The 13310-nt window shown below is 45.4% G+C and overlaps 1 protein-coding gene across 1 annotated transcript in view; it reads right to left on the bottom strand.

Annotated features, from left to right (window-relative positions):
* Positions 1-3428: 3428 nt before the first annotated feature.
* Positions 3429-13310, bottom strand: part of LOC146772459 (uncharacterized) — a 29966-nt gene continuing 20084 nt past the window's right edge. Inside the window, exon 5 of the mRNA XM_085636998.1 lies at positions 3429-3584. Coding sequence (XP_085493124.1) covers positions 3429-3584 — 156 coding nt within the window. The remainder of the gene's footprint in view (positions 3585-13310) is intronic.

The following is a 13310-nucleotide window of genomic DNA, read 5'->3' as shown; positions in this document are numbered from 1 at the left end:
TCCTGTACAGGCAAGAGGGCACGGGCTCTCAGTAGCCAATTGTCACTGTTGCACTTCGGAGGGATGGAGGAGAAACCACAGAGTGAAATATTCCAGATCTCAACCTCAGGCTTTCAAACTAGTATAGACAAGGGGTGCGACTTCCAAACCAGCATCAGTTACAAAAGCATAGTGGAATTCAGTGCCACCCTAAGAGTCTTTAAAAGCTGAGGACTGAAGGATGTCATTGTTCAGGACATCAAGGTCATCCCATGAGGACTAGGATTTGGGAGCTCCATCTCTGCAAGGCAGATTCAATACATTTAGCCAGTAAAAGGATGCTTTTTGCTTTGGCCCACATTCTGCCATCTATGTTCCAATCTTAAATTTAAGATGGCAATATGAGACTTCAAATCCCATGATAAATTGCATTCATACTTTTCAAGTAGGGGACCCATTGAGCACGTGAGGCGAGGAAAACCACCAACAACCCAATGAGCCCAGCCAGAGACCCTCAGTCAGTTTGTGCTTTGAGAAACATCTCGAACAATATCTATTACAAAAAAACGACAATTCAGACAACACGATATAGGAGACATGAACACCATACATCACCATACTTTAAAAAATGGAATAACACCAAACAAGAAAGAATTCAATGAAAGATTTTGATCCCCATATATAGTCCGTTAGAAATAGACTTTCTGACCATCATTTTCCATCCCCAGTTTGTGAGCTCCTTATTGTACCCCTTCTCCAGAGTCTTGAATTTACTAAGCTCCTAAACATTAGAAGCAGGACCCACTCGGATGCAAGCTGAAAGAACCATGTCAGAGGGATTCTCTATCAGATCCCACCTGCCACCTTTGGAGGTATACAACTGGGCAACCGGGACAAACTTGGTCCCCTGGCACAGACTGCATCTCCCCACGAAGAACCATATGAATGCAGCACCTCATATCCCTAGAGCATGAGAGAGCCAGAGTCAGCCCCACCTTAGCTCCCCTTCAAATTAAAAATGCTTCAAGCCCCATCAAGTCCAGAAATTAAATGGTCAATTGAATGAAATCTGTTCGTGTGAGATAACAAGGTGGTCAGAAGTATCATGATTCCTTATCATGATCAGTCATGATTCCTTACCTTTGAATTTCCCAGGCATCAGGCTGGATCCGGAAACTTTTGCTGAGCAATACCCCTTGCGTGTGCCGTCGGGTGGCTCCCATTCAGCCCCATGTGACATCGTCGGCATAGTTAGCGTCGAATATGATGATGCAGTACCTATATAGGCGCCAGCAAGGCACGCTGACGTCAGTACTTTTTGTTTTTTCCATGCCAGAAGCGCAGCCAGGAAGTAACTGATGTAGATGTGCGCAAAACTAGGGCCCTGAACAGGGGAGTAACCCTAGCTCTACACCATTAGTCCGCACAGCGGGGAGGCAGGGGTGGGGCTGTAAGGAATATGCAGCTAGATAGAGTCTCTACAAGATAATGCGTTACCAAATGTAAGTAACCTGTTCATCTGATAGAGACTTCTAGTTGCAGATGCCTTACATTTAAATTAGATACCTAAGCCATACCATCCCGGCGGTGGGTTGCGGACCAATACCTCAAACTAGGAAGTCCTTCAGGACTGAACGGGCAAATGCCTGTCTCTGCAGATTTGACTGTCCAGGCATAATGTTTGGCAAACGTGTGCAATGATGCCCACGTTGCTGCCTGTCAGATGTCTAGGACTGGGACTCCCCAAGCCAAGGCTGCAGTCGCAGCCTTTTCCTGGTGGGGGCTGCTTCTTTTGCCAGGGCATAGCAGATCTTAATGCAGAGAACGACCCAACGGGAGATGGTCCTTTTCTGCACTGCACTGCCCTTCCCTTCTTAGCTCCCATGTACCCCACAAAGAGTTGGTCATCCACCCGGAACTCTTTAGTGTGGTCAAGGCAGAATGACAATGCTCTTTTTGGGTCCAGTTTTTGGAGACGTTCCTCTTCCATAGAGGGATGCAAGGGAGCAAAGAAGGTGGGCAATGTGATGGATTGACCCACATGGAATGGGGTCACACCTTTCGGCAAAAAGGAAGCCCGGGTGCGAAGCACCTCTTTGTCTGGAAAAGACATCAGATAGGGAGGTGAGCAAGATAACACCTGCAACTCACTCACCCTCCGGACAGATGTAATCGCCATTAGGAGGGCTATTTTGATGGTCAACAGCCGGAGGGGACCATTGTGTAAAGGCTCTAAGGGAGCACACATCAAGTAGGTGAGGACCAAATTAAGGTCCCACTGTGGCATAACAAATGGAGTGGGTGGAAACAATGCAGCCAGCCCTTTCAGAAATCTATATATAATAGGAGACTTAAAGAGAGAGGGCTGGTCTGGCAGCTGCAAAAAAGCAGAGCAGAAAGGCAACCTTTGAGAGTTTCCAAAGCAGAGCCCTGCTGGGCAAGGTTCAGAATGAACAAAAGAACAGTAGAAAGAGAAGCAGAAAGAGGGTCAATAGACCTTTCTGTACAGTATAATACAAATTTCTGCCAAGGGCGGGCATATACCGTCTTAGTGGAGGACCACCTGACCACAAAAATAACGTTGCATACTTCCATACTTCAAGAGGAAGGTCAAAAGCCATCAACTGCCGCCGCTCAATCTCCACGCATGGAGGCACAGAGTTGACAGATACGGGTGGAGGACCCCCCCTTGCTGCTGCAACAGAAGATCCTCCTGAAGGGGCAGCCTGATCAGAGGATCGATGCTCATTTTCAGAAGCTCTGGATACCAGACTCTCCTTGCTCAGTCCGAAGTCACAAGAATGACTTGGGCCCGATCGCTCCTGATCCTCTTCTGAACCCTGGGTGGGAATGGTATGGGTGGAAAGGCATACAGCAGTCCTGAACTCCACTCATGATGAAAAGCGTTGCCGAGAGAAAGCCGCCTTGGAAACTCCAGCACGCAGTACTGCTGACACTGCACGTTCTCTTCAGAGGCAAACAAATCTAACCAAGGATCTACCCACTGCTGAAAGAGAACATGCACCACCTCCGACTGGAGACGCCATTCCCGATCCGCTAGACATCGACAGCTGAGTTTGTCCTCTCCGGCGTTCGGAGAACCTGCCAGGTGTTGAAATTCCAGGGATATGTCCTGCTGTTCTAGCCATGTCCAGAGATGCAGGGCCTCTCAACAAAGGTTCCAAGATCAAGACCTGGTTGTTTATGCAATATCTTTAAGGCATGGATTGTTCGCACTTCGCACCTGACCGCTCAGCGCTGGGAAGCCCTAGGGCAGCCATGCGCTTTATAAGTCCCTATAATAATAATAATAATAATAATAATAAAATACACATTCTGTAGGTCGAAAGCTACCATCCAGTCTTCTTGGTCTAGCGAAGACAAGACCTGAGCCAGAGTGAGCATTTTGAATTTCTCCTTCTTGAGGAAGAGATTGACGGTCCGAAGAGCTAAAAGGTCTGTAGCTCCTTGTTCAGAATCAGAAAGTAGCAGAAATAATACCCGCTACCTACTTCTGAAGCCGTGACCCTTTCTATAGCTCCTTTGGCCAAGTGAATTGTAACTTCCTCCTGGAGCAATTTTAAATCATCCTCCTTCAGCTGTTCCTGATTTGGAAGAATAGGAGGATGAAAGGAAAGGAAAGGAAGAGAATAGCTTTCCTGAATGATCTGCAAGACCCACTTGTCCGATGTTATGGACCTCCAGTGGGGGAGATGATGATGGATTTTCCCATGAACTGGAGTGGTGTGGTCTTGCAGAGTCAGACTAGGAGTGCTTGGAGGCTGCGGCTACCGAGGGCAGGGTGGCCAACAACTTCTGGCTTCCATTCCTAGGCCAGAATGAACTGCGTCCACGTCCCCGCACAGCTTGGGAAGCCTGCGCAGGTCGGTGGCTAGGATAGGCCTGACACAGCTGGAAACCCTTCTGTTGCCATAAAAGGAGTGAAACGTAGACTGGCCACAAGGAGTAGTAGAGAGGCCCAAGGATCCGTAGCTCGAGAGTCCTTGACCCTCACTAGGGCCGAATCTACCTTTTCCCCAAAAGGTGGGTCCCATCAAAGGGCATGTCCATCAGATTTGCCTGGACATCCTCCGAGAAGCCAGTTGTCCTAAACCAGGCATGGCGCCTCAAGGCCACTGTTGTGGAAATCAATCTGCCCAGGGAATCCGTCGTATTAAGGCCACACCTGATGGTGAATTTTGCTGCATCTCTACTGTCCTTAACAGCTTGAGAGAGCACAGCTCTAGGACTTGTGGCAGCACTTGCGCAACTGTCTCCCAAAAGGGAGTGGGAGGAATGGCCCACTAAGCATGCAGTATTCACCGACCGTAATGCCAGGCTAGAAACAGGAAACATTTTCTCCCCAAATTAATCCAGCCTCTTGGATTCCCTGTCCGGAGGGGCGGAAGGGAACGTGCTCTGGGACGTAGAGGCCTGCACCACCAAACTTTCTGGGTTGGGGCGTTGGCTGAGGAACTTTGGGTCGTCCGGAGCTGGGCGATGGCAGCTGGCGATTGTCCTATTCAAGGGAGACCCTGTGCTAGGCTTAGACCACATGCCTAGAAGGACATCAGTAAGTGCTTCATTAAAGGGCAAAAGGGGCTCTGAGGTGGAAGCCCCAGGCTGAAGCATTTCGGTAAGGAGATTAGTCCTGACCGCCTCTGAGGGCAGCTCTAGTCCAAGGACCTCAGCTGCCCTCTTAACCACCATGGCATAAGATGCCCCCTCCTCCGTAGCCAGAGTTGGCAGAGAGAGTATGCCAGTATCTAGAGAAGTGTCCAGTCCAATGGCCTCCCCAAGTTCCCCATACCAGTCCAACTGCTCTGCAGAGTCATCCTGCTGATCTAGAGGTTCCATAGACCTCTCCCATTCCCCTCCCAAGCGTAACATATCCACAAAGTGCTCAGGTGACAACATAGAACCTGTGGGTTCAATCGACGTCGGAATCGGCATTGAGCGACATCATTCCGGCTCCGTGTCATCGGGGATGAGGATGGGGCTAGCACTGTCGATGGGAACCGGAGGCATCGCATGCACTGATTTCGGGTCTGACACCAGAGGAGGTTGCGGTGGCATCGACCCGGATCGGATTCCCGAAACCCCACCGGCTCCTTGGCCTGAGCCGACGGCGTTGAATCTGACGGTGCCCCTCCTGACCTCAAGGGGCCCAAAGGCTCACCAGACGGGTCGGCCCGCTCAAATACGCAGCGCATGGCCTCATAAAACTCTTTAATCTGAGCAGGGGCCGCTCCGGCTCTGGGAAAAGGGGGGAGGCGCGAAGTCGAACCTGGCTCCGGCTCCACAAAACCGTGCCTAGAGTGCCGGTGCTCCTTACCGCCTTCACCGACGGACGACAGTCGAGGTAAAGACGGAGTCCGCTTGGACTTCTTCTTCTTCTTGTGCCTCTTCCCTGAGTGTCCCAATGACCTCGAGTGGGATGAAGAGGACTTTGGGCTCAGGGAGCGGTCCTGCGATCTCCTCTTCCTCGATCAGGACCAGGAACTCGGCGGAGTCTCGCTTGATGGTGTCGGCTGTCGGGCTGCAAAGAGCTTCAAAGCCCGCTCCTTCATGGTCTTAGGAGTCATGTCCCGAAAGTCCGAGCACGACTTCGGATCATGGTTGCTCCCAAGAACAATAGGCATACGAGGTGGGGATCGGTGACTAACATCGTGTTGGGACAGACCCCGCACGGTTAAAACCCTGTCTTCCTCGAACACATTTCTCGCACATGATGAAAAAATACAGAAGTCGACAAAACGTCGAGAAAAAAACAGAGACTGGATCGGAGCTTAACTGGCGCAGGAAGAAAAGAACTGACTTCTGCACGCCTGGGTGGCGCCTATATAGGTACCACAATGTCATAACCGCCGCCAATGGCGCGTGCAATGGGTATTGCTCAGCAAAAGTTACCGGATCCAGCCTGATGCCTGGGAAATTCAAAGGTAAGGAATCTGCAGCTAGAAGTCTCTATCAGATCCACTTCTTAAAACAGGCGTGACTAGAAATCACAAAAGTTTTACAAAACAATAACTAGCCATAAAAATAATATAAAAAGTTAAACAGATCCAATGTTTTATAAACTACTCCCATTATAAAGAAAGAGCAACTCTATCTGCTGTCTCATCCAGTAATTGCCTGGCCTCGTCTATAATGCAGCAATACTTTTTAACTTAAGCTTGTAAGTGAATTTTATTGTAAGTCAGAACTCAATAAATCATCTTAGTTATTTTACATTCTCTTAAGACTTTAGTTTGCAGAAATCTCAAGATGTTCATGATAAAACAATACAGAAGCTAGATCAAGTCGCTCACATCTTGTCTACTTAGGATGATTATTTGGTGGTGTTTCCTAAGACATTGACACCATACATTCGGAAGTAAGATTTATGGCATTATAGTTGAACTCTGACATGTCGTCACGAAAAAGGTTTGCTGGAAGTGTACAGTGAATTGATTTATTTGGAGTGCTAAATAATGACAGTAATTTGGATAATGTGGCTTTCAGATTTGTAACATTCACTTAAATTTCTATACTCTAGGGCCTGGAGTGCACACCTACAGGGGTGTACCAGACGTATCTCTCACCTTCTGGTCCTTATATCTCCCTTCTCAGATTTTCGTTTAATTTCTTCGGCTCTTCCAGTGATTATACTCTGCTATGCTGTTAGGTATGAATGTCAACTGCACGGTGTACAACTGTGTTGATTGCCCGGACTGCTGAACTGTGAGTACTGGGTATTGTGGTTTTTGGGTTCTTCACCCCAAGTTTGTTCTCCAATCTAGCATATGCAAAAAGGCCTAGCCTGTACCTTGACATGAGTGGGGTCCTGGACCCGGACAGACACATCAAGTGCCTCCCTGTCACAGGTACCAGTATGGAGGGCGGTGGTGGCAGCATACCGTGTTTCCATGATAATATAGGTGTGTGCAGACATTTTTATCTCTGTCGTGGTAGTGGTTGCCTACTGCCCCACTTGTGTAAAGTTCCACTACTACAAGCTAGACCCAGATCTGTGCAACTAACAACAGAGGGCATGTGTGCCTGTAAGTGTCCGTGTAGTCTGTGTGATACCTACATGATGTGTGCCTGAGAGAACCAGAGTGAAGGAGTCTTACATGTTTCATTTTGAAAGCTCTCTGACCTATTCATGTGCACAAGAAGAAGGTGAGGTTACTGTCCCAGAAAGTGGAAGTGGGTTGCAAACATTCGTGTGACTCAAGGGACGGGACCTAGACACTGAGGTGCAGAAGTTGAGTCCGTCTGTCCATTAGGAATTCAATAAGGTCCTTTTAATACAAAGAGTGGCTCATCAGTGTTTCCGATGTGCAGCCATTTGGTGTAGGCTGGGACTGCAGTTTCTTCAAAGTAGGAAGGGTGCTTTAGAAAAGGCCCTTGTGTCTCTCTTCCTAACTACTGTCAGTATGACTGTTGATGCCAGAACACAATACTCAGGGCTTCTTTACTGTGGGTGCTTCAGCTTAGAGATGACCCTCCTATGAGCAGCATGTGATGCTTGTACCAGGTGGCCACCTGGTTTGAGAAGAATCTGAAAGGGGCAGCATTTACTCCTGAACCCTCATCCTGCATTCTCCCGAAATGGTGCCCTGGTATAGGTTTGTTCCGTTCTTCCCACCTACCTGGCCTCCACATATGGAGGACTAGTGGTGGATTGACAACCTGATCTAAGCCAGTTTGTCTCTTCGTCATACTACATCACTGACAGTGAATCCCTGCCTTGGAGTACAGCTTCACTAAAAGGGAACAAGTCTCACTTCTGACACCACAGTCTCACTGTTAGGCATTTTCAGTGGTCCCAGTGACTTTAAGAGATAAGTGCATTAGTGAGTAAGTTCCAAAACTCTTAAATCTTACACGATGGACACCTGGTTTTGAGATCTCAGATAAGAACTTGCCAAGAGGCTGGAGAGTCATGAGTTTATGTCTGGAGAAGGAAAGAGGCAAACAATTGAACAACGAGGTGCAGGTTTACAAAAGACAGCTCTGTTTAGAGCGATCAAGAAGTAGGCTTTGTTCTGAAAATGTCTTCTGAGACCACTCCTTCTAAAAGTGTTTACCTTTAGAACTGAGAACTCTTGATAATTGAGATCGAGAGGAAAGACTGACATGAGATTGAGGGGGAACACAGAGGACTGCAAGATACAAGTTGTGAGCTCCTCTAAAAAGAGACAAAAAGCAACTGCAAACACAACGTGGTGGTTTATTTATGTTGCAAGGTGCAACAACACCACTGAAAGTGGTGGCAGTGATGTTGCAATGTGGCATGGCAGGCATTTCACCTGTAACCTGTGCAGGGAGAGTTGTCTATTGGCCTCTACCCTCTAAACGGATGCCAGTATCATGAAACCAGGTTTTTTGCTGCATCTAGTTGTGTGATGCACCAGACGAACATTGTATATTGCAGGCCTCCTCAGAGGCATTCCAGAAGACATTTTGATAAGACAAATTCTTAGGTGCTGGAGGACAGGAGACAGTGGTTCCCATAAGAGTATACATATAGTCTTTGCCCATGTTCAACCGTAATTTCCCTATAGGTGTTACCCCCATTGGGTTAACCGGACTAGAGGTTAAAGGCTTCTCCCTTTCTGTGTCTGTATTTTTGGGTTTCTCTGATCCAGAGACTCTGAGTCGCACTCTTCTCTTCATCTGACAATACTGTGTCTGGTTTCTCTGAACAGAATAAGTAAAAAGAAGCGGAACCATCTGAAACCAGTCCCAGAACTGTGTCTTTAGAATAAACAAACTCTATGGAAGCACAATATAATAAAAATGACGCTGAACCCCCACATCTGTGTTGAAGGAACTCTGACTTGTGTGCAGGGAACATCTCTGCAAGGAATTCTGGACACTACTGTGATGCACAGCTAGAGTCTCTGACGGCCAGCTTTCTATCCATGGGAGGGTCATCACCTGGAGATAAAGGGTAACTGCTGGAAGAGCTGCAGATCTGTTCTGAGAAGAGGAGCATGTCCTTGATGCGGAGATAAAGCACTGTAGATGCTTCTACAAAAGAACACTGTCTAAGAGAAAGCCTGGCCCAGCGGCATGGAAAAAGAAGAGCTGACCACAGGAAGGATTAAATAAGTTCTACAAGGCATATCTGCACTGCAAAGACCAATGGAAGAACGGTGCTGCAAAGACATGTAGTGAGCCCATGTGCCCTGCTCACTAAGAGTGTTTCCAGGTTGCCTCAAAATTGATTTGTCTCTCCTCCCTGGACAATCAAGTAGACACACTAACCAAAATCCTCGAAGAAAGAAATTGCCCAAAGAAGACTGTACAGGAGTCAAGGAAAAGAGCATGAATTCAAAATAGGACACCTCTTTTTAAAAGCATTCAGAGAAAACAGGAAGACAATAGGATGATCTGTGTCACCACATACAACATTGCCTCAAATGACATAACGAAGATCATCAATAGAAAATGGGAGTATCCTGAATTCATGCAGTCTAGGACTAGAGAAGGCACTTTTCTCACACAGATGAAGTACCAACCTGAAGGACCTCTTAGTGCATACAAAGCATCGAAAACTATTAGGTGACGTAGTAACACCATCCTTAACTTGAAACCTTCCAAGGGTAGTTGGACATGACCCAAGCGAAAATTGAAGTGTCTGTACACTGACACCAAAGACCACAAAAATCAATCTACTTTTAAAGAAAATGTGGACATTAAGAAACATGCAAACTATAATTCCACACAAGTCATTTACCTAATAATTTGCCCATGTAATCTCAGGTATGTGGTTATGACGATAAGAAAGGTAAAACCCCGGATTTGCTAACATCATAGCAATATGAGGTGTGGATAGAGCACAACAAAAATGTTACAACATTTCTTGAGAGTAAGACATACATTTGAGGACTTTACATGTGTAGTAAAAGAACAATTTAATGAAGAGAACATTAGATACCTAGAAACAGTCCTCTTCAAGAAGGAGCAGAAATGGATCTATCGTCTGTCAACTCATAGGACAGGATTAAATGACAAGATTCCTTGGATGTCACTACAGACATAGAATATTGATTCCTCCTCTATACAGAAAAATCAGTGTTTATAGTTCAGTACGAGGTGACCCAGTATTGGAACCAACATTAGTAAGAATGATTGTGAGAACATAGTGTATAATTCACAACAGTATTTTGCACACTGTTTTAATTACATTCGCAAATGGCCATTTCATTATGTGCTCTGACTGCTTTCTTACTTACTTTTTAAAAAACTGCTCAGCTGAAGCCTCTCTGCTTGTATTTAGCGATGCTTGTTTTCGTCAATTGGTTTTATCATTGTATGCTGTATACTTTATCTCTCTTTAGAAGTTTGTAACGGTTTTAATTAACCATACAATAAAATTGACTATGACTACTGTATATGAGTGGCCACTTCAGTGTTTGTCCCTTCTAAATTTGTTTCTCCAAATGAAAAGCTACATTAATTATGGCCCCAAGAATGTTTAAATAATTATTTTTTACCTTAACTACAACATGATAATATTATGTTGAAATTGTTAGGATGTCCAATAAATTACCTGTTTAGACTGCATATGAATAAATAACAGAACCGCAATCGAAAGCATTCAGGTGTATTTCTACAAAAACTACGTGAATGGGCAAGAAAAGTAGCTACCCTTGGTTGGTACCCAACCATCAAGTACAGAGGCATGTTCGTATACGATGGCACGCTCTGGACACGTGTTCACCACAGAAAGCTGCTCCTAGTGAAGTGTGACCCTACTACAGATATAAACCTATTGTGAGTTGGGACATCTCACAAAAAGTGACGGACTGGTCTCACACACCACCTGGTGTCATGCTTCATCATCGGCCAGTCCTCGCCCTCCAAAACCTTCGTTTTGATGGAGGGCGGGCATACACCTGGAGACAGGGATGCACTTCTAAACTAAAGAGTGGGGACCCGTGAAATGGATTGTGAAGTTAAAAATCATTATAGTTACCAGAAAGTAAATTTTAATGTGGCCAATAACTATATGATACTAAAAGCAAGGGACGGTGGGTGGGGTGTTTAGTGTCCCCTAACCGTCTCGTGAAAGGTCGACATGTTTCTGCCTAAGCGGCCCGAGCGGGTCCAGGACACGTGCCATGGTGCAATGCCAGGTACTTATGACTGAAATACTATCCCCACGCTAAGATGCGGGGTAAGGATGAACTAAATACGTTCATGGCTGGGACGAGACCTTAGAAGAAGTAAAAGGGGTCAAGAATCATTTTGAAGAGTCCTCTAACATAGAAAACTCTTACCTTTAGACTCCTATGAGTGTGACTTTTAATTTTCATATTAACCACAGTTTGACTACAAGGACCACCTGCCTGATTACTCTCATGGACCTATGTATAGGACGTTTCTATATAAGGAGAAGGAATCATTCACAATAAATATGCATGCTGGTTGAAGTGCACATAATGTCCTTGCTAAGTGAATAATACTGTCACACAATTTGGCAATCCAGCGAATGCAGAATATATGCCCATTGCAAAATATCTTGGATGGATACCTACTCTTCGTATGGGAACACACTTGTTCTGCTTGATGTGCAATGATCACACTTCTAAAATAAACAATGAGATACGCACAAAGATATATTTTAATGTTTTGCTTGGTTAATTATCTTTGTCTCTCTCATACCAACAGATGGATGCACATATATAGACCAAATGGGTCGGTATGTATAGAATATTTAAATAGGGGGAATGAGTGTTTCACAACTGAATGCACACAAATAGGGTTTAATATAATGACGGGATTCTTGAGAGATCCTGATGAAAGCCAGTTAGCCCTGGGAGGCAATAGTGTGATAAGTGAATCATGTTGACCCAGGGATACAGAGGGTACTAATTTCACTTAGTGTATCCCCATCTGTTTTAATCCTTGTAAGGGTGCCTTTTGATAATAAAATCATCTCTCAAGACACTCTAAATGATTTTAATTCTAGCAAACTCCATCAAAATCAAAGAGCTCCCTTAGTTATCAATGTTGTCCTTGTCCAGATACACCAGGTATCTGGATGAGGACTCTGTATTGATGCATGCCACCGTAAATCCCAGTGGATGAGAGGCCTTCTAACACCATATGGCAGAGGTCTTCAATCTGTGGGGCGCGACCCACAGGAGGGACGTGGAGCCTGGGAACGGGGTTGCGCATTCCCCAGCTTCACTTGTACCTGCAATCCAAAACGTTTTCTTTCATTTTAGAAAAAGACAGCCGTCCTGGAACAGCTAATTTAGTTCATTATCAGCTAAAGTTCCACCAATTGAGTCTCTTGTGTTGTGAAAAGATTCCCTTCCCTTCCGGAGTCCCGACTTGCCCGAGTGAAATGCAAATGTACCTATCAGTTAATCTGCAAGTGTACAGGGTGCTAGGGAGCTGGTTCTGGCTTTAATTGGTGGAATCTCTCCAAGCTTTGTGATGACAAAAGTTTGTTTTTTGAGTGGTAATGCAAAGATTACCAACTGAGCTGTGAAGTGCTTGCTTTTAATTTTAACTTCATTTACACAGCCCTTAGTACCCCTAAAGGTGTGTTGAAGGTAGAATGATGTAAAAAAGAAAACTGCATTACATACGCTCTGGTATTACTAAAATCTACATTTTGGAAGCACCATTTTATTGTAAAACTATTTGCCCGTTTTGCAGCCCTCTATCTTACACTGTGTGTAATGCAAGTATAAAGTAATGACCTACATATTTACAGTGCTATCGGTCATAGGCTGTGACCTTGTAGCACTAAAAATACAGTCACTATTCTCCACTGCACCAATCAAGATTTAATTCTGTGGCTCTCTGGTTACACACAGACCTCTGCAGTGCATTAACTAATAGAGGTTTCATAATGTACTGCAGTGCATTTCCTACTGAGTAACAACTTTTTACATTTATTGTTCATTTACGCTGCCCATTATTTTATATGTAGATACCTGATAATGAATAACCTAAAAACGTACAGAATATTTTGGGGCTGATTTATGAGAGGCTTTCATCGCCAGAGCATCACTTTTTTTGACTCTACGACGGCGCAAGCATCTCAACCATACCTATGAGGCTGTGCAAAGTCACCGTGCATGGCTGTGCATGGCCTCATATAGAGTAAAACATAGCAGCGCAAGTCACTGCGTTGCCTTACTCTGCGTCAAGGAGGTGTTCCATGGGCTTTGCGTAGGGTTCCCACGCAACACCCATAGATGTTGATGCTGCCCCATATTCACAAAATCACGTAAACCTGGGGATGCTCCAAAAACGGACGCCTTTCCAGGAGAAAGGTTTTCATTTCTCCTTGCTTTTTCCTCTTTCCATGTGTGCTG

The sequence above is a fragment of the Triturus cristatus genome, chromosome 12 (genome assembly GCF_964204655.1).
Source record: "Triturus cristatus chromosome 12, aTriCri1.1, whole genome shotgun sequence".
NCBI lineage: Eukaryota > Metazoa > Chordata > Amphibia > Caudata > Salamandridae > Triturus > Triturus cristatus.
The sequence above is the reverse complement of the archived record's forward strand: the minus strand, read 5'-3'. Positions and strand labels throughout refer to the sequence as shown.